At 57.5% G+C, this 17,326-nt stretch overlaps 3 protein-coding genes across 5 annotated transcripts in view; 1 reads left to right on the forward strand and 2 right to left on the reverse strand.

The window, feature by feature from the left end:
* Positions 1-15,852, reverse strand: part of SLC9A5 (solute carrier family 9 member A5) — a 35,284-nt gene extending 19,432 nt beyond the window's left edge. The window contains exons 1-2 of the mRNA XM_074314745.1: positions 15,725-15,852; positions 8,928-8,996 (exon numbers count right to left, since the gene is read on the reverse strand). Coding sequence (XP_074170846.1) covers positions 8,928-8,976 — 49 coding nt within the window. The 5' untranslated portion in view covers positions 8,977-8,996; positions 15,725-15,852. The remainder of the gene's footprint in view (positions 1-8,927; positions 8,997-15,724) is intronic.
* On the forward strand, positions 191-15,019 carry FHOD1 (formin homology 2 domain containing 1). 2 transcript variants are annotated; one of them, XM_074314743.1, is made up of 24 exons: positions 191-502; positions 7,186-7,292; positions 7,681-7,745; positions 8,066-8,133; positions 8,211-8,316; positions 8,392-8,486; positions 8,769-8,880; positions 8,965-9,059; positions 9,176-9,319; positions 9,431-9,576; positions 9,655-9,795; positions 9,915-9,938; positions 10,317-10,370; positions 11,099-11,214; positions 11,302-11,906; positions 12,216-12,371; positions 12,598-12,780; positions 12,866-12,985; positions 13,063-13,224; positions 13,614-13,804; positions 13,896-14,088; positions 14,170-14,332; positions 14,413-14,613; positions 14,693-15,019. In XM_074314743.1, the coding sequence occupies exons 1-24, from the start codon at positions 302-304 to the stop codon at positions 14,773-14,775; spliced, it is 3,531 nt and encodes a 1,176-aa protein (XP_074170844.1). In that variant the 5' UTR covers positions 191-301; the 3' UTR covers positions 14,776-15,019. The 2 variants fall into 2 exon arrangements, with proteins under 2 accessions (XP_074170844.1, XP_074170843.1); XM_074314742.1 differs by lacking the exons at positions 9,915-9,938; positions 10,317-10,370.
* Positions 15,137-17,316, reverse strand: TMEM208 (transmembrane protein 208). 2 transcript variants are annotated; one of them, XM_074314771.1, is made up of 6 exons: positions 17,181-17,316; positions 16,452-16,547; positions 15,969-16,028; positions 15,751-15,887; positions 15,499-15,601; positions 15,137-15,400 (listed from the first exon to the last, which is right to left on the reverse strand). In XM_074314771.1, the coding sequence occupies exons 1-6, from the start codon at positions 17,184-17,186 to the stop codon at positions 15,263-15,265; spliced, it is 540 nt and encodes a 179-aa protein (XP_074170872.1). In that variant the 5' UTR covers positions 17,187-17,316; the 3' UTR covers positions 15,137-15,262. The 2 variants fall into 2 exon arrangements, with proteins under 2 accessions (XP_074170872.1, XP_019611258.2); XM_019755699.2 differs by having other exon boundaries at positions 15,499-15,583; positions 17,181-17,313.
* Positions 17,317-17,326: the final 10 nt, after the last annotated feature.

Genomic DNA, 17,326 nt, shown 5'->3' on the forward strand with positions numbered 1-17,326 from the left:
TGCGCGTTCTCCAGGGCGGGGCGCGAGCTCGGGTTTTCCCGCCCTCCTAGCCAGTGAACTAACAGGATCACGATTGCGACCTCTGAATGGCTGGAGACAAGCCCCGCCTCCGGCAGTGATTGCCCCACCCCCGACGTTTTCTGGAACTATTGGCTCCACCCCCTTCCTCAGCCCCGCTTCAGTCTGGCTCCGCCCCTCTTCAGAGGCGTCGGGTCCGGCCCGGCCCAGACAGCACAGCTAGTAGACTGCGGCTGGTCCGGGACCCATCCGGAGGCGCGCAGCGCGAGCCAGTAGCAGAGCCATGGCGGGCGGGGAAGACCGCGGGGACGGGGAGCCGGTATCAGTGGTGACCGTGCGGGTGCAGTACCTAGAGGACTGCGACCCTTTCGCATGTGCCAACTTCCCGGAGCCGCGCCGGGCCCCCATCTGCAGCCTGGACGGGGCGCTGCCCCTGGGCGCACAGATACCCGCGCTGCACCGCCTGCTGGGAGCGCCGCTCAAGGTGAGGGGGACTGAAAAAGGTTGGGGGTGATCAAGGTTCAGGGTTGGCGCCAGGAAAGCTTTTGGGAGGTGCCCTTCGTGGAGAGGCTGGAGTGGGTGCGCTCCTCCCGGTAAGTCATGGGCTAGAACCCAAGGTCCACGCGACCCGGCTAGTGGGGGATGCCTCTCAAGTTGAAGGGAAACTAAAGGAGGGAGATGGGACCTTGTGGTCTGCACCACTCTGGCTGCCCCTTGAAGTGAGGACCACCTGGAGAGGTGCTCCAGAGTCCATTCGCTGCCTGTCTGCCTGAGTAACTGCCTGGGATAGGGTGACGGTAGATGTTTGAGTGGTAGCGGACACATGCGGCAGAGCTGGAGCGGGACCCGCTTCCACCTGCTTCAGGTGAGGTGGGGCGGGACTACGAGGAGGGGCGTACCGGGGGCGGGCCTCTAGAGGTGGCTAAGGTCGAGCAGTGTCTGGATTGGGTCCTGGCGGATAGAGTGTAGCCCCTGCAGGTGGGGTCGGACTTTGGAGTGCCGGCAGAGAGGAGACTTCACTGGGTGAGCGTAGTCCTCTGGAAGGGGCCCGGCCCGGGACACGCCGGGCACGAGAGGCTGCACTGGTGGAAAAGCCCTTTGAGTCACCGCCCCCACCATCCCGTACTCGTGTCGCTGCGAGCCAGCGGCTGGAAGGCAGGGGGCGGGCCGGGATAATTTTAAACCGCCGGTTTGCCCTGGTTTGCCTGCGCCGCCGAGCCGACTAATGCAGTCCCGGGAAAGGCCCTTTTCCAGATGGCCGTCCCTACCTCCCCTCCCGCTCTCCGCGCTCAGGCCCCCGCAGGCAGCCCTTTCCGGCGCGCTGGGTTTCCGGGCCAGGACTCTGGGAGGCGCACCACCACCCCCCGGGGTTCTCCGCCAGCCAGTCCGCACGGAGTAGCAAGGAAGAGGAGAGAGAGTTGGTGTGGGTGCCCTCCCCTGCTCCCAGCCTTAGCTGAGCGTGGAGTTGCGCAAACTTGCCCCCCGGGCCCGGGGTCTCCCCTGGAATGTGCCCCGGGCGCCTGGCCCCCAGCCTGCATTCCTCGTGCTGCAGGCCAGCCCCGCCTCCGAGTGCGGGCGGGAGAGGTGGTGAGACTCTTGGCCTGGGGAATGGCGTGTGCCCGGGCAGAGCCCGGGCTTCAAAACCACGACTCGAAGGTTGCAGCACATTTGCCCACTCCAGAATCTTGATGCAACCCCTCCTTGTCCTGTTGAAAGGGGCAAACTGAGGTGGACCTGGAAGAAGCGCACCCAGCCCAGAGCCACCTCCTATTCGGGACAGGCACTGGGGAAAGAGGGGTGCTGAACTGAGGCCAGGTTCCTGCCTCCAGGCTCCTGGAACTCCTGGTGCTGAAATAAGCCTGGAGCACTACAGAGAACATATTATTCCTCCCACCCCCCACTCCAGGACAGGACTTAGCACTGACACCCCTCTTTCCAATTAGGGGCAGGTTTGGGAAGTCAGCGACAGGTACGAAATTCAGAACACCCCTCCATTTAGGGACCCATGTCCCTACCTTGCCAGGTGCTCTGCCCTCTATTCTCTGCTCCCTAGCTGAGGACACTACTGAGCTCAGATAATATATTGTTTCCCCGCCCCCAACTGAGTCCTTCCTGGTCTCCCCATTTTCAGGATCTCCCACCTGGTGTATCTGAGGACTGCCATATCCACCCCCCCACACACCCCACTCCAGGCAGGATATGGTGGTGGACACACTGGGTTACCACAGTGCCTGGAGCCGGGACTCCCTGGGGCCTGCAGCTCTGCCAACAATGGTCAGATACACTGTGATGTGCTCATCCCAAATATAAACTGTGACCACAGCCCCAGAATAGAAGGCTGGAGAAAGAAGGGCTGAGAATAGGGCAGGGGCAGGGACATCAGAGAGCTGGGGGGGCGGGCAGGGGGGAGTAGGGCTTCTCATTGCAGGAAATGTCAACAGCTGGTTCTGCCCCTAGTCCTATAAGCGGGTAACCCAGAGGCACAGACATGACTCAGGCCAGCCTTGATAGTCTTGTAGAGGGGAGAGGTGGCCCAGAAACCCAGGTGTCCCTGTGCAGGGTTGTAGAGCGGAAATGAGAGGGAGGGGTTCTCTACTCCCTGCTTTATCCTCTGTATGGTTATCCAGCAGAGGAACAGGACACAGCCAAAGTCTGCCCTCCCACACTGGACACTGACCCCCATCATCCCGGCAGACCCTCCCCCCTTCCCTGGGGATGTAAAGAGGCCAGGCCCACTTTCTCTCTGGGGCTCCACCCCACACACCCCATTGGGCTAGGCCTAGCCTCTCGAGTTCCTCTAGAGGCTTCCTTTTTAAACGACTTGGAGCTTTCAGATCTAAGAAGGCCTTGCTCATTTCCTCCCAGTCTAGGAGGAAGCTGCTGGCCACAGCCTCTGACTCATCTCCTGGCTCTTAGGGGGTAAGGGGAGTGTGTGTGTGGGGGGGTTCCTAACAATGCCTTGGGCCATGCCCCAGGGGAACCCAGAAATATCTATCTTCCCTCCAAGCAAGAGCCTCTCCCAGCCCAGGGACATGCCCCTGCCCCAGGGGAGAACCTGGCCCTCTGGCCCTTGTCTCATCTCTTTACCCAGAGCTGCAGAGTCTCACCACCCTGCTACCCTTTCCCTTTCGGGTGGTGCCTCAGGAGTCGCTCCCTAACTCCCAAAGGCCCTGCCACATCTGGAATAGCACTGACTTCTCCCTGGGCTCTGACCCTGAGGCAAAGGCCAGAGGAGCCCCCTACTAGCGGCAGAGATAGCCCCCAAAATCTGTTCATTATAACCTGAAACTAATAAAAATACATAAGTAAAATAAAATAAAAAATCTGTTCCTTATCAGCAACTTTGTTTTCCTCAGCTGTGGCTAAAGATTAGCGTGGACGGGGTGGCATTACCCTGGAATGTTTCCTGACCTTGCCCCCTCCCTGGACTAGCCTCAGTTTACCCCTCAGAAGCAGTTGTGGTAAGGGGGCTAAAGTATAAACCTGAACTGCTGGGACGGAAACCAACTGGAGTGGTCCCATAGGATCCTTAAGGATATAAGATGGGGTGATCTGGTGGGGAACTGAACCCTTTTGTTTCCTGATATGGCCGTTTCTTTGGGAGACTGTATGATTGAAATGTGGGTATGAGTCACGGCCTCCTCTCAGCTTTCCCTAGGGCTGGCATGTCCAATTTGCTGGTCATTCTGGGCTAGGGAGCCTGGGCTGCAGCCTAGTGGGGGACCCTAGGACCTCGGTCCTGGCAGAAGTAGGCACCGTTACCCCAATATGTATGATGTGTGTGTTCATTAGTATTCCCTTGCTGGAACTGGGAAGACCAGTTAGGGGTATTTGCAGAGTCCAGAAAGCTGAGGGGCGGTCACCAGCTCTCAGCAACCCTAAAAGCCCCAGCCCTCACTCCACCTCCACTCCAGGGTTCCCTAGAGCACATCCAAGGTCCATCTGTCCGTGATCTAGGTCAGTTAGCCCTTGTTCCATTCCTGGTTGTTCAGTCTGGGGCAAATTCACCGAATTTCTGAGCCTTGGTTTCCTCATCTGTGAAAGGATTATCAGGAGAATCAAATAAACTAGGCAGCCCCGTGTATGACACAGGAGGCATAAAAAATGTGGGTTTCTCTCCTTGAGGCCCATACATGTCACAGTCTAGTTGGAGACCCAAGATAACAGGAAAAAAGAGTCGTCAGAGCACAGTCTTGTGTTTGTACGCAAGGAGAAGAAAAAGGCCATTAACAAATTATTTCCTAAAACAAGAGTATTTCATCATATAATACTGCCTTCTTCTCCAGCTTCCTTATGCCCTGACCCTGACATGTTCATTCTCATCTGATTATACTGCTATGAAAAATATTGGGGAGTAGACACCAGGGTCCCCTAAGTTTGGCCCTGCATATAAAACCGTATATAACAAGTTGGTTTAGGCAGCCAGAAAAACCTGAGCCCAAAGAATTAAAAGAAAACTGGGCTAGAGACCGAAATGAGGGGCTGAGCCTGGGAAGAATGGGGAGGGACTCCACCCCAAGACAGACAGCAGAGAAGTGTGGAAGACAAGAGCCAGGAGGGAGTCAAGGCTAGAGGCCCCCACTGACCCTAAGCACTGTGAGCAGGGAGGGTTTGGGCCTACTCAGGCCTGGCCCAGCCCCAAGGTGTGAGAAACAAGGCCCAGAGGTTTGGCTCCAGAAGGGTGACCCCAGGAAGGGGCCAGAGGTGTGAGGGACAAGCACCCCCCTGGCTGGCAGCAAGTCTCTGCTCTTTGCTGTTTGCCTGACCCTGACCCACCCCCACCCCACTCCCTCACATCTCCACCCAGGACAGACAGCTGGCGGAGGGGGACAGCATCCTACAGGCTTTGGGCTGTCTATCACCCCTGGAGCTCCTCCCCAGTAATGGGACCCTGGCAGGATTTGACAGGTGACATAGTTAGGGAACTCACTGCTACCAGCTCAGAGGAAAAGGGTTTAAACCTGCTCATCTGAGGAGCCTGGGGATGGTAGAGCACATAGTCGTCAGGCCCCTGCCCCACATGGATGCAGCTGTCCTGGAAGGCGAGGGCCATTCTCTGCTCACTTGGGACTAGAGCATGCAAGTGTGCTGGAGGGGAAGACCGAGTGCTGGGCCCGAGCTTACTGTGGGTGTGCCTCCTGGGCCTGTGAGTGGCCAGTGAGCATATGTGTATACGAGAATATACCCGATCATAAACCTGGGTGTGTAAGCAGTTACCACACATAATCTGATCACCCCTCCAGTGTTTACCTTTACCGCATTCTGCCCCTCCCCTTTCTTAGCAGCCTTGGCCATTGTGCTTTTATTCTGCATTTATTTCTGGCCTTTTTCTGAGTGAAGCCTACCTGCCTCTTCCACTGGACTGGAAGGCAAGGAAGGCAGAGACAGTGTCTTGTTCCCTGTTAAAACCAGCCCAGTTCGTGAATGTTTGAATGATTAAGCTGTTCTGTATGTGTGTGCTTTGGGGATCACTAAGGGGTGTTGTGGCTGTGGGTTTCTTTCGGGTCCCAGAATGCTCCAGTCCAAGGTGAAAGGAGATGGGTGTGGGGAGTGGGGGTAGGCTACTGAGTCATCCCATGGGAAGCGGGATCAGGAGGAATGTGGGGCTGCCCTCAGTTGAGCTGGCCCTGGACTAAGCACCCCAGCCCTGGGGCCTTGCGGCCCCATCTAAGGCCTATTCCCAGTGGGCTTTGCAGAAGATGACTCTGGTCCCAGAGAGGAGAGAGGCCAGGCCTGCCCAAGGCGCGTGAGGGGAGGGCAGGCAGCCAGACAGGAAGCAGGACAGAAAACAGGCTGGAGTGTTTGTCCTGTGTCCCATGTCCCAGGCAGTGGGGGAGGTGGTCACCCAAGGGCCTCATAGGCTGAATTGCCAGGAAGGAGCAGGGTCAGGCTCTCAGGCAGAGGCAAGGGTGGGGGCAGGAGCTGGACTCCCTTTTCCCCCAGGGGACCAAGGGTACCTGGAAGCCCTTGGGCTGGGTCCAGAGCAAAGCGGGGCTGACTGAACAACAGGACAAATGTTGGGTTTGTTTGTAAGATAGAGACGAGAGGCACCGTGACTCTCCAGAGGGGTCTCTTCCTGGGCCACTCAAGTCAAGGGGACTTTGCTATGGAGGAGGTGTCCAGAAGAGACACAGTGCTGCCCTCAGATTCTCCGCAGCCGCCTCACTAGGCCCTTCTACAGGTACTTCTCAAGGGGCCAAGTGCCCAGTGGTGGAGCGGAGCCAGGCTCAGTGGGGAGAGACATGGGAAGCAGACACATGGATGGAGCATGCGCCTTCTTAAATGCAGGTTTCGGAGACCCACTGTAGATTGACTGAGTCAGACCCTAAAAATCTGGTTTTGAGTAGGCCCCCTGGAGGCCTCTGAAGTCCAGCTAGAACCATGGTAACTGTAGCCCACTGGGGGCAGGGCAAAGACCCTCAGGCCTGGAAGGACTGGAAGCCTGTGGATTAGCCCCTGCTCCTCACTGTCTTAATTTGGAGATTTAAGACCCTCCCAGCTGGGTTTATACCTCCCAACATACGTAACCCTTTCTCCCTGGGCTTAAATGTGTTGTGGCTGCAGCTTATCACCCTACAGGGCTGTGAACTTCCTTAAAGGTAGAACTTCCTCCCATCTTCTCTCCATTCCCCTTCCTCATTTGTGTTCATTAGCTCAGCAAATGGTTAGTGAGCACTTACTGTGTGCCAGACGCTGTGCTAGGCTCTGCAGATATAGCATGCAGCGAGACAGACATAAGGCCGAGTCCCGAGAACACACGGTTACAGGGGAAGAAGACTAATGTCTAGGACAGTATAATGCTGTGGGGAAGACCTCAGAGTGGGGTACACACACGGGGGGGTGGGTAGATGGCATAGCATTGGCTAGAGGAGTCCTTCAGGAAGGCTTTACAAAAAAGCATTATCTAATACAAAAATTAAAGAATGGGTAGGTGTTAGCCAGCAGAAGACATAGTACAAAGGGCAAGAAAGTGTGGCACCTGAGAAGGATGGACTTTGCACATAGTAGGCGCATGAGAAATGACTGGAAGAAATGTATGGCTGCAGTGCCGACTCTGTGTTGTGCCTCTCTGCCAGCATCCTGAGTAGGAGATGGGAGGTCATAGGGTCTCTATACATACCCCTGCCACTCTTCACCAGCCCTGACAACTGTTCCCTTTGCCCCCAGCTAGAGGACTGTGCCCTGCAAGTGTCTCCCTCTGGATACTACCTGGACCCTGACCTGTCCCTGGAAGAGCAGCGGGAGATGCTGGAAGGCTTCTATGAAGAGATCAGGTCAGAGATGATGAGGCCAGGAAGGCCAGGCTGGCCCCACCCTGCCGCCACCAGGGGCTGGCTCAGGTGTTAGCAGCCAAGGCACTTGATCTCTATCTAGCCTTGGTCACCTCCTGCTGCCCCAGGGAACTATGCCAGGGGAATCCCAAAGCTTGGCCAGTGTTACCTGCTGCCCAGTTTGGGAGTGTGAGGGGGCTCTCCCACATACCTGAGATACCTGTGTTTGCACAAACCCTCCTGTCTGGCCAAACTTGGGCTTGGAGGAACAGTCGGGAAGAAAGGCACTGGGCCAGGGTTAGCATATGGGGAGGTCTTTGGCTGCATTGGCGTAGGGGGAGGGACCCCAAGGAATGGGCTGGGAGCTGCTGACCAAGCCGCTTGATTCCAGCAAAGGGCGGAAGCCTACGTTGATCCTGCGGACCCAGCTCTCTGTGAGGGTCAATGCCATCTTAGGTGAGTGTGTGAGGGCATCAGTGTCCAGCACCCCCCACCCGAGCCCAGCGGGCCCAGTTTCTTTCCGGCTTGTGCTAGACAGTGTACAGGGCAGATCAGGACAGGATATGTGGCCCCTCCCCATTCCTATCCTGACCTCTCCTTCCAGGGCCAGGGCTGATGCCACAGCTGGACTGTGGTGAGGGTAGCCCAGAGTCAGGAAGTGGAGGAGGAGGTGGGGTGTTCAAGAGTACCAGAATATTCTTTGGTGGGGGGTTGTGGTTGTGTCCCAATAGAAGAGGGTGTCCGTGCTACCATGCCCACCTACCTACCCCTTGCAGAAAAGCTGTATGGCTCCAGTGGCCCTGAGCTCCGCCGCTCCCTCTTTTCACTAAAGCAGATCTTCCAGGTGAGGCCCAGAGGTGGGCTGGGGTGGGGGGCGGTATGCAGCCTGAGCCCTGCTAAACCCCCCCGCGGTGCCCCCAGGAGGACAAGGACCTGGTGCCTGAGTTCGTGCACTCAGAGGGGCTGAGCTGCCTGATCCGCGTGGGCGCCGCTGCTGACCACAACTACCAGAGCTACATCCTCAGAGGTCAGCCACGCCCCGCCCCAGGACCCTTGCCTTCAGTGACCTCTTCCTGACCGTTTCTTGTTCCTGTGTCCCCAGCACTAGGCCAGCTGATGCTTTTTGTGGACGGGATGCTGGGGGTGGTGGCCCACAGTGAGACGGTGCAGTGGCTGTACACGCTGTGTGCCAGCCTGGTAAGTGGCTCTCCACGCAGTCATGCACCCTTCTCCCAGTGCCTCTCTCTGGGCCTCAGTTTCCTCTTCTGGAAAGTGGGCTAGAATGGAGTGAGTCTGTGCCCTCCCCCCCCGCCCCCGGCTAAGCCTAGAAGGCACTTCAGCGCCTGGGTCTGGAGCCAGGGTCTTTCTGCGTAGGCTGCCCTTTCTGGGTCCAGCCCCAGGAGTCCTTCCTTCCACCGCACCAGAAGCTAGCACAGGTCTGGCCCAAGCCCCACTTTACGTGGTGACCCCTCTCCTCAGTCCCGCTTGGTGGTGAAGACAGCCCTGAAGCTGCTGCTGGTGTTTGTGGAATACTCGGAGAGCAACGCACCGCTGTTCATCTACGCAGTCAACTCTGTGGCCAGTAATACCGGTCAGAGACTGTCCCTCCTGCCCCCACCACTCAGAGCCCTCTCCTACCTGTCCCTGCGTGACTGCTCCCCCTTCTGTGTATCAGGTGCTCTTCCATGGGCCAATCTGGTATCCATCCTGGAGGAGAAGAATGGCGCAGACTCTGAGTTGCTGGTGTACACAGTCACACTCATCAACAAGGTGGGGGGGCGAGGGTTTGCAGGAAGGGGGCACCGAGTGCCCATTCTGGGCCCCTCAGACTCCTGACTTATGCGCCCCATCAGCCTTAGCCTTGCCCTCCTATCCCCACCCTCTAGACGCTGGCAGCACTCCCAGACCAGGACTCTTTCTATGACGTGACTGACGCACTGGAGCAGCAGGGCATGGAGGCACTGGTCCAGCGCCACTTGGGCACTGCGGGCACTGACGTTGACCTGCGAGCGCAGCTTGTGCTCTACGAGGTGGGCTGGGTCACTAGGGCCCAACTGGGTAAAAGGAGGGGAGGGAGGGGGCCCAGTTCCCTAGCGAGCCACGCTAGCTCAGCCTCTCACATCTGGGCTCACCTCTGCTAGAGTGCCCTACGGTTGGAGGATGGGGACATGGAGGAAGCCGCCACAGGTGGCCGGAGGGAGCGCAGAAAGCCCTCTTCAGAGGAGGGCAAGAGGAGCCGCCGATCTCTAGAAAGCGGGGGCTGCCCAGTACGTGCCACGGAGCCTGGGTAAGAATGTGCCCCAGTAGGTGGAGGGGGATGGATGGGCCAAGAGTAGCCCTGTCTCCTGACAGACCCCGCTTCCAGCCCTACAGGCCCCGCCTCACCAACAGGCCCTGCCTCCAGCCCTGTGGGCCAGGCCTCTGGCTTCCATACCTCCGTGAACCTCTTTCCTACCATCTCCATGGCGCCGTCAGTCGACAGCTCCTGTGAGAGGAGCATCTACAAGTAAGTAGGGAGACAGAGGCCACCCCCAGAGCCCTCTCTCCACCTGTCCTTCCAGTCTGCACTCCTCCACGGACACTCAGCCTCCTCTGCCCAAACGCGTGCTTTCTCTCTCTTTCCAGACTTCACCAAACTGCTCCTGTTTGGTAAGTGACTGCTGGGGAGGGTGGGGTTCGGCTCTGACTGGACCTCCTCCTCCTGAGGCTTCTCTTCAGTCTCTCTCTGGCATTCCCCGGTCCAGCCATCGTCATCTGTCTCCCTACACCCTACTGTCTTTCTGTTTCTGTCACTGACTCTCTTGTTCTGCTCTGTCTCTTACTGCACCCTGTCCTGCTTCATCAGTCTCTCCCCTCCACTTACAGTTTCCTCTTGTTATGCCTCCCCCACCCCCCTGCTCTTCCCACTGTGGCTGGGAAGGAACCCCTGATAGCACGTCCCAGCTCCATGTTGGTATGAGCAACTGGGCTTTGGGGTGGAACAAGCACCACAATTACCATCTCTTCTTTCGTCCCCCCTGCACCCAGCGCCCCTGAAAGCCCTCCTGTCCCCCAGACCCCTACTGGGCAGGCCAGGCTGGAGTAAGTACAGAAAACAGCCTGCCCTGCCTGCCATGTGCTCAGGGCTTCAGCATTGCTTCCCCCAGCGGGGGTTCCACATGCCTGATGCAGCCACAGCTGGGGGACTCTGAGGCCCATTCTCTCCCAGACATGCGTCCTCGGTTACCTAAGGACTAAGCATTGGGATTAGTTCACTGGGGTCATAATGGTCCCTGTGCTTTAATAGTGACACCTTAATAGCTTTGACCAGAGATGAGGACATGGACTCCCAACCTGGAGCCCCTTCCCCCATGTCCTCAGGCCAGAATTAGGGAGGGGAGAGGATCTCAAATGCTGTGGTGTGGAGGTGGAGTAGCAACCTGGGTGTAGGTCATAGCTTTCAGAAGTGGCAGACATGCAATGGGAGGGACAGTGTGGTGTGCCCATTGGGACAGCTATCCCCTCCCCCTGCTCTAAGGGCTCTTGTCTAGAATCAACAGCAAGGTTGCAAGTTAAGACATTAAGTAGAACTTCTTTCTGTATGTTGAATTGGGAATGCTGGGTTGATAGTGACGCTCCTCAGATGTGGAGGATTGAACAGGGGCTGACCTTAAAGGGGGGGTCCTGGATCTGCTCAGCGCATGGACTATTCCTGTGTGTGTGTGTGTGTGCCTGCAATTAGGGGCAGTGCCCAGGGGCCCAGCAAGGCATGTGCACCACCCTGGGCTGAGGTATGTCAGATGTCCTCACTGACAAGTACCTCCCTCCAGAGCCCGGTTCCTGGAGAATGTGGCAGCAGAAGAAACAGAGAAGCAGGCTGTGTTGGCCCAGGGCCGGGCAGAGACATTGGCTGAGGCCATGCCTGATGAGGCTGACGGGCACCCAAGTAAGTTGGTGGGTGGGCAGAGTCTGCCCATGTTGCCAAGTTGTTCCACAAAGGGCATGATGCTGACAGCTTATTTCGTTTTCCTAGACACCCGGGAACTATGGGAATCTCCCGAACCAGTCCCTGTACCCAGAACACCCCAGAGCCCTACACCCCGAGTCCTGCTCCGGGCCCAGCGGAGCCTTGAGCCAGAGCCCAAGGAGCCACTGGCCCCACCGAGCCCCAAGGCTAAGCCCACCCAGGAACTCCCTACCCGTGTCCCCAAGCTCTGCATTGGGGACCTGGACTTCTCAGATCTGGGGGAGGATGAAGACCAGGACATGCTGAACATGGAGTCTGTGGAAGCCACGAAAGGGGTCCCACCCCCACCACCCCTACCGCCCCTGCTCTCTGGAGGTTCCCCACCCCCTCCTCCCCCACCTCCCCCACCCATCAGAGGCCCCATGGCACCTCCTCCACCCCCAGCTGCCCCTCTTCCCACCTCAGCGCCTGATGGCCAAGCCCTCCCCACAAAGAGGAAGACAGTAAAACTCTTCTGGCGGGAGCTAAAGCTAGCTGGGGGCCAGGGAGGCTCTGGGAGCCGCTTCGGGCCCCGCTCCACCCTGTGGGCCTCACTGGAGCCTGTCTCGGTGGACACAGCCCGGCTGGAACACCTGTTCGAGTCCCGTGCCAAGGATGTGCTGCCTTCCAAGGTAAGTACACCCTCATCTGCAAGGTAACCCCAGTGGAGAGGGGAGGGAATCAGAGCTCCAGGGTCTGAACTGCTGGGGCTGCTACTCATTTTTCACATGGAGAAACTGAGGCCAAGGAAAGAGGAGGGACTTGTCTGAGGTCTCAAGAAAGTGTCAGCAGAGCCCTAACTAGCATCTAAGTTCATCCCAAGTCCTTACACATCCCAGCTCCCCGGTTGTGGGGGGCCATTTATAGGGGGGCCTTGGAGTGCTCTTTTAGATGCTTGTTCCCTTTTTTAATCTTACACTGTCCCTCCCCCAACCTCAAAGAAAGCCAGCGAGGGCCGCCGGATGATGACCACGGTGCTGGACCCCAAGCGCAGCAATGCCATCAACATTGGCCTAACCACACTGCCACCTGTGCATGTCATTAAGGCTGCCCTGCTCAACTTCGATGAGTTTGCTGTCAGCAAGGATGGCATTGAGGTGGGGATACCCAGCGGGAGGTGTGGAAGGGAGGCAGGAGGTCCAGCCCTCTTCTTTGGTCAGTGGCCCTTTCCTGTCCCTCCAGTGGTCGGCATGGGCTTGGCATTTCCGCACAAGTCCCCAGACCTTGGGTTCCCCCACATGACCTGGGGAGGAATTAAAATGAAAACCCGAGGTCTCAGGCCAGCAATGAGTGGCCTATGTGGGGTGGTGGCTGCATCCTCAGAAGCTACTGACCATGATGCCCACGGAGGAGGAGCGGCAGAAGATTGAGGAGGCCCAGCTGACCAATCCTGACATACCTCTGGGCCCAGCTGAGAATTTCCTGATGACTCTCGCCTCCATCGGGGGCCTGGCTGCCCGCCTACAACTCTGGGCCTTCAAGCTGGACTATGACAGCATGGAGCGGGTACCTGGATCCTGGGATGGGACAGGCAGTGGGGGCAGGTGAGCATGGTGACCATGTAGTCTGAGTCCCTGGCCTCACACACTAGGAAATCGCAGAGCCACTGTTTGACCTGAAAGTGGGCATGGAACAGCTGGTACAAAATGCCACCTTCCACTGCATCTTGGCTACCCTGCTAGCTGTGGGCAACTTCCTCAATGGTTCCCAGGTGAGTGACAGCACATGAGGGCTGGGGGCCAGGGCTCTGGAGCCAGCCAGGCCCAGGCTCAGATGAGGTCCTTTCAGAGCAGTGGCTTTGAGCTAAGCTACCTGGAGAAGGTGTCAGAGGTGAAGGACACAGTACGCCGGCAGTCACTGCTGCACCATCTCTGCTCCTTGGTGCTCCAGACCCGGCCTGATTCCTCCGACCTCTACTCAGAAATCCCTGCTCTGACCCGCTGTGCCAAGGTTAGCACCAGCCAGAGGCTTGACTAAGACTGGCCACGGCGTGAGGGAGTGCTGCTTCCTGGGGCTGGCTTTTCCCCTTCTATTTCGGCTGCTATGCCAGGGCTTGCTCAGCTACAGGTGTTTGTGTGGGCTGTGTCCTCTGCCAGAAATGCTTTCCTCTATTAGCCTGCCTACACCTACTCAGTTTTTGGGTCTCAGCTGCCACTTCCTCTAAGAAACCTGTTCCCCATTGGATAAAATGGACTTCTCCCGCATTACTGTGAACACTTGGAGGTCAGGGGCCAGATCTCATCTGGGTCCCTACGGCCCAGGCTGAGCAGCGTGGCACAGAGGCATCCTCAAGTGGTACCTTCCTGTGGAGGGGACAGCCTGTGTACCCGCTTTTCCAGGTGGACTTTGAGCAGCTTACTGAGAACCTGGGGCAGCTGGAGCGCCGGAGTGGGGCAGCTGAGGAGAGTCTGCGGAGCTTGGCCAAGCATGAGCTGGCCCCAGCCCTGCGTGCACGCCTCACTCACTTCCTGGCCCAGTGTGCCCGCCGCGTTGCCATGCTGCGGGTGGTGCACCGCCGTGTCTGCAACAGGTAGGGGCATGGGCCAAAGAGGCAGGACCACCACCACTATTCCTCACGCCCAAGCACGACTCACCATCCCTTCCCATCCCAACCTGCCTAGGTTCCATGCCTTCCTGCTGTACCTGGGGTACACAGCACAGACAGCCCGTGAAGTACGCATCATGCAGTTCTGCCACACGCTGCGGGAGTTTGCACTCGAGTACCGGACTTGCCGGGAACGCGTGCTGCAGCAGCAGCAGAAGCGGGCCACATATCGTGAGCGCAACAAGACCCGGGGACGCATGATCACTGAGGTGGGGGTTCCTTCCAGGTTTTGACTGCCACCCCCAGGGTTTCCTTCCCTGGCCTCCAGCTCACCCTTCTCCCCTCTCCAGACAGAGAAGTTCTCAGGTGTGGCTGGGGAGGCCCCCAGCAACCCATGTGTTCCAGTGGCTGTGGGGAGTGGGCCAGGCCAGGGTGATGCGGATAGTCACGCCAGCATGAAGAGTCTGCTGACCAGCAAGCCTGAGAACAGCACACATGGCCGCCGCAGCAGAGGTGGGACCTGTGGCCACTGGGGACCATGGGCTTTGCTTTGGGGCCACCTTGGCCTGACCTCCCTATCTGGCCTCCCTCAGGCCTGGTCCAGAGCAGCTCCCCAGTCATGCCCACAGCAATGGGTCCCTCCACGTCACCCCCAGAAGAAGCAGCAGGCTCCAGTTTACCCAGTGACACTGCAGATGAGATCATGGACCTGCTGGTGCAGTCAGTGACCAAGAGCAGTCCTCGCGCCTTAGCTGCTCGGGAACGCAAGCGTTCCCGTGGTAACCGCAAATCCTGTGAGTATGAGCACTCCCCACCTGCCCGCTGCCAGCCTACACCGCATCAATGCCCTCCAACCCTGCTCTGTCCCTGCAGTGAGACGGACCTTGAAGAGCGGGCTCGGAGAGGACCTGGTGCAGGCACTGGGACTGAGCAAGGGTCCTGGCCTGGAGGTGTGACGCTGCTGTGACGATACCCATCTGGGCCCCAGCCTGCATGCAAGACTATAGAGTGAGGAGGGACCAGAGCACAATTCTGGGCGTCGTCTGTACCCTGGGGCCACTCTGCCCAATGGCCAGTGCCTTGAACAGTATTAGCTGTGTGTACCTGTGTGTGTGTGTGTGTGTGTGTGTGCATGTGCACGCGTGTGTGCATATATGAGCTCCCTGAACACATGGAGCATAATAAAGTTTTCTTAGCCAATCCAAGAGCCTTTTTCTTCTTTTAAGGTGTAGACCACGCTGGCTACAGTAGAAGAGAAATAGCAAAGGGCTGGTTCTTCCTGCCTCGTGCCTCATCATCACCCACACAGCCAGTAGCCACATTCTAAGCCATTTATTCAATCCTAGACCTCGATGTTTTTGGCCCTCATTGCTCCTGGCATGGGGCCATGCAGCCCTGGTAGAGCCACCCAGGCCCAGCAGCCTGTGGTCACAATGTCAGTGGCTATAACCGTTTCATCTGCCGCCGTTCCTGTCGGCGCTGCCTTTTCTCATTGTGCTCTGGCACTGGAGCACCACTGTCTGCTGTGAACCAAGGGCCCAGCACATTCACCCACAGGAGGTAAAGGGCCCGGCCTGGAGCCTAGGAGAGAAAAGGTAACTTGAACCAGGTACATGAAATAAAAGAAGAGAATGGTTAGATGCCCCAGCCCCTTCTTGGGAGCCCAACAAGCCACGCACCAAAAGCCAGAAGGACCAGATGTAGAGGGAGAAACAGCTGAGCACCTGCACAATGGCTGTCAGCAGGATTACATCCTTAAGGTGCCTGTGGATAGAAGGGAGACTGCAAGGGCCAAAAATAGTCGATGGGCCCCAACTCAGCTCCTTTACCACCCTCTTCAAGTTGTAGGCAGCTGTGGGTCTTGGGCTATCTGGGCCCCAGCACCCCAGCCCTGGGGCCGCTCACCTGGGCTGGCGGTGGGGGACACTCACTCTGCCATGCCCTGCTCCATGTTGAGGTCCATTCCACCATCCATCAGGGCCCCATCCTCAGAGAAGGCTGCCCGTGCCATCGAGCTCATAGAGTGGTAGCTGGCCCCGTATATTGCCAGACTAAAGCCTAGGGCTATCTGCAGAACAAGAATGGGGGTATCAAAGGCCAGCCACTGACCTTATGTGCTCATCCACTTCCCAAGATAGGGGACACTTACCCAGGCCCAAAATGAGGCAGATGAATAGAAGAAGACCAAGGTCACAAGACAGTAAATGGCCTGCAAGCAGACACAGGATCAGGCTGGGATCAAAAGCTACCTTAAATCACAGGCCTCCCTCAACTCTGACCAACAGTTAGGCCAGGCTGTGGAAGGAGACAGGTCATTTTTTTATAGGGTGGGGGAAGAAGGGGTCTGCTCCCCGAGTCCTGAGTACCCAGACTCCCCTCTGACATGTCAGTACAAGAAAGAAATCTGTGTATTTGGGATGGGAAGGCATTTCAAGTCCATCTGAAACTCACATCCTCATTTTGGTTTGGTTTGGTTTTGACTAAGCATTCTCTCTGTGCTAGGATCCTTTCTCATTTCTTTTTAATTGGAGTTTTCTTCTGAAGTCTTGGCTGTCACATCAGCACCACCACCAAACAGAGATGAGGATTGTGGGGCTTGGGTGGGCACAGAAGCAAGGAGGCAGGCACTTACATTGGCCCCCAGTATGATCCGCAGGTAGAACTTCAAGGTCTCTCTGTTCTCTTCAAATATCTGCTTCTTCCCTCTCGTCCCCACTTTGCCCTTGGGCTGCAGAGGGATGATGAGATACTGTCAGAGCCCTCCTCAGCAGGTCCTCCTCACCCTCCCCACCAGTCTGATTAGCTACAGAGTTCCTCCTGAACCTCAGCCAGGACCCCATGGTGCTCAAACCTAGTACAATCCTTGGAAAGTCCAGCTCTCCTCCAGTCCATCCTGCTTAGGGCTGACACCATCTTTCCAACACCCCCAGGTATGATCGCCTCCTGCACGCCCTGGAACAATCCAACACTAAGCTGATATCACCTGGCTCCCCTGATAAGGTCCAGCTTTGGGCTGATGACCTACCTCCTCAAGGGGGACTCCTGAGTGGCACTGAATAGTGCCCCTCTAGCCTCTGTTGGAATAGTCTGGATCTCGGCTGACGCCCACCCCCGTTAGGCCCTTCAGCTCTTTGGCCAGCTCTGGTACTATCTGGTACTGACGCCCACACCTACATCTGCACCAGTTCTGGTACGGTCCTGGGCCGCTCCATTCCACCCGCCTCGCTCTAGTACGTTCCGGCCACTAAATGGCACCTCCCTCTGACCGACCCGTTTCTCTTGATGCCTTTCCTCTGTTCTCAGTCTCCCGGCCCCGAGAACGCTTTGCCCATGCTGATCCCGCCCTCCGTGCCCTCCTCACCGCCATGGTCCGACGCAAATACCCAGCCGGGGGAACAAGGGAGAGCAAACGACACCGCAGTCAGGATACCAACCACATCGGCAGCACAGGCACTTCCGGTGCATACCCAAATCGTAAGCAACCGGGACGGAAGTGGGTGGTCCACT

The sequence above is a fragment of the Rhinolophus sinicus genome, linkage group LG11, assembly GCF_036562045.2.
Source record: "Rhinolophus sinicus isolate RSC01 linkage group LG11, ASM3656204v1, whole genome shotgun sequence".
NCBI classification, from domain to species: Eukaryota; Metazoa; Chordata; class Mammalia; order Chiroptera; family Rhinolophidae; genus Rhinolophus; species Rhinolophus sinicus.

Bases quoted from the DNA above. Each gene is read 5' to 3' on its own strand.
- FHOD1 (XM_074314743.1), top strand. From the start codon at position 302: ATGGCGGGCGGGGAAGACCGCGGGGACGGGGAGCCGGTATCAGTGGTG. The intron at 13,225-13,613 runs GTTAGCACCAGC...CCGCTTTTCCAG, and splicing joins CTCTGACCCGCTGTGCCAAG to GTGGACTTTGAGCAGCTTAC. The intron at 14,333-14,412 runs GTGGGACCTGTG...GGCCTCCCTCAG, and splicing joins ACATGGCCGCCGCAGCAGAG to GCCTGGTCCAGAGCAGCTCC.
- TMEM208 (XM_074314771.1), bottom strand. The intron at 16,029-16,451 runs GTAAGTGCCTGC...GTCTGCTTGCAG, and splicing joins GGATCATACTGGGGGCCAAT to GCCATTTACTGTCTTGTGAC. The intron at 15,401-15,498 runs GTGCGTGGCTTG...TTTCTCTCCTAG, and splicing joins TCTGGTCCTTCTGGCTTTTG to GCTCCAGGCCGGGCCCTTTA.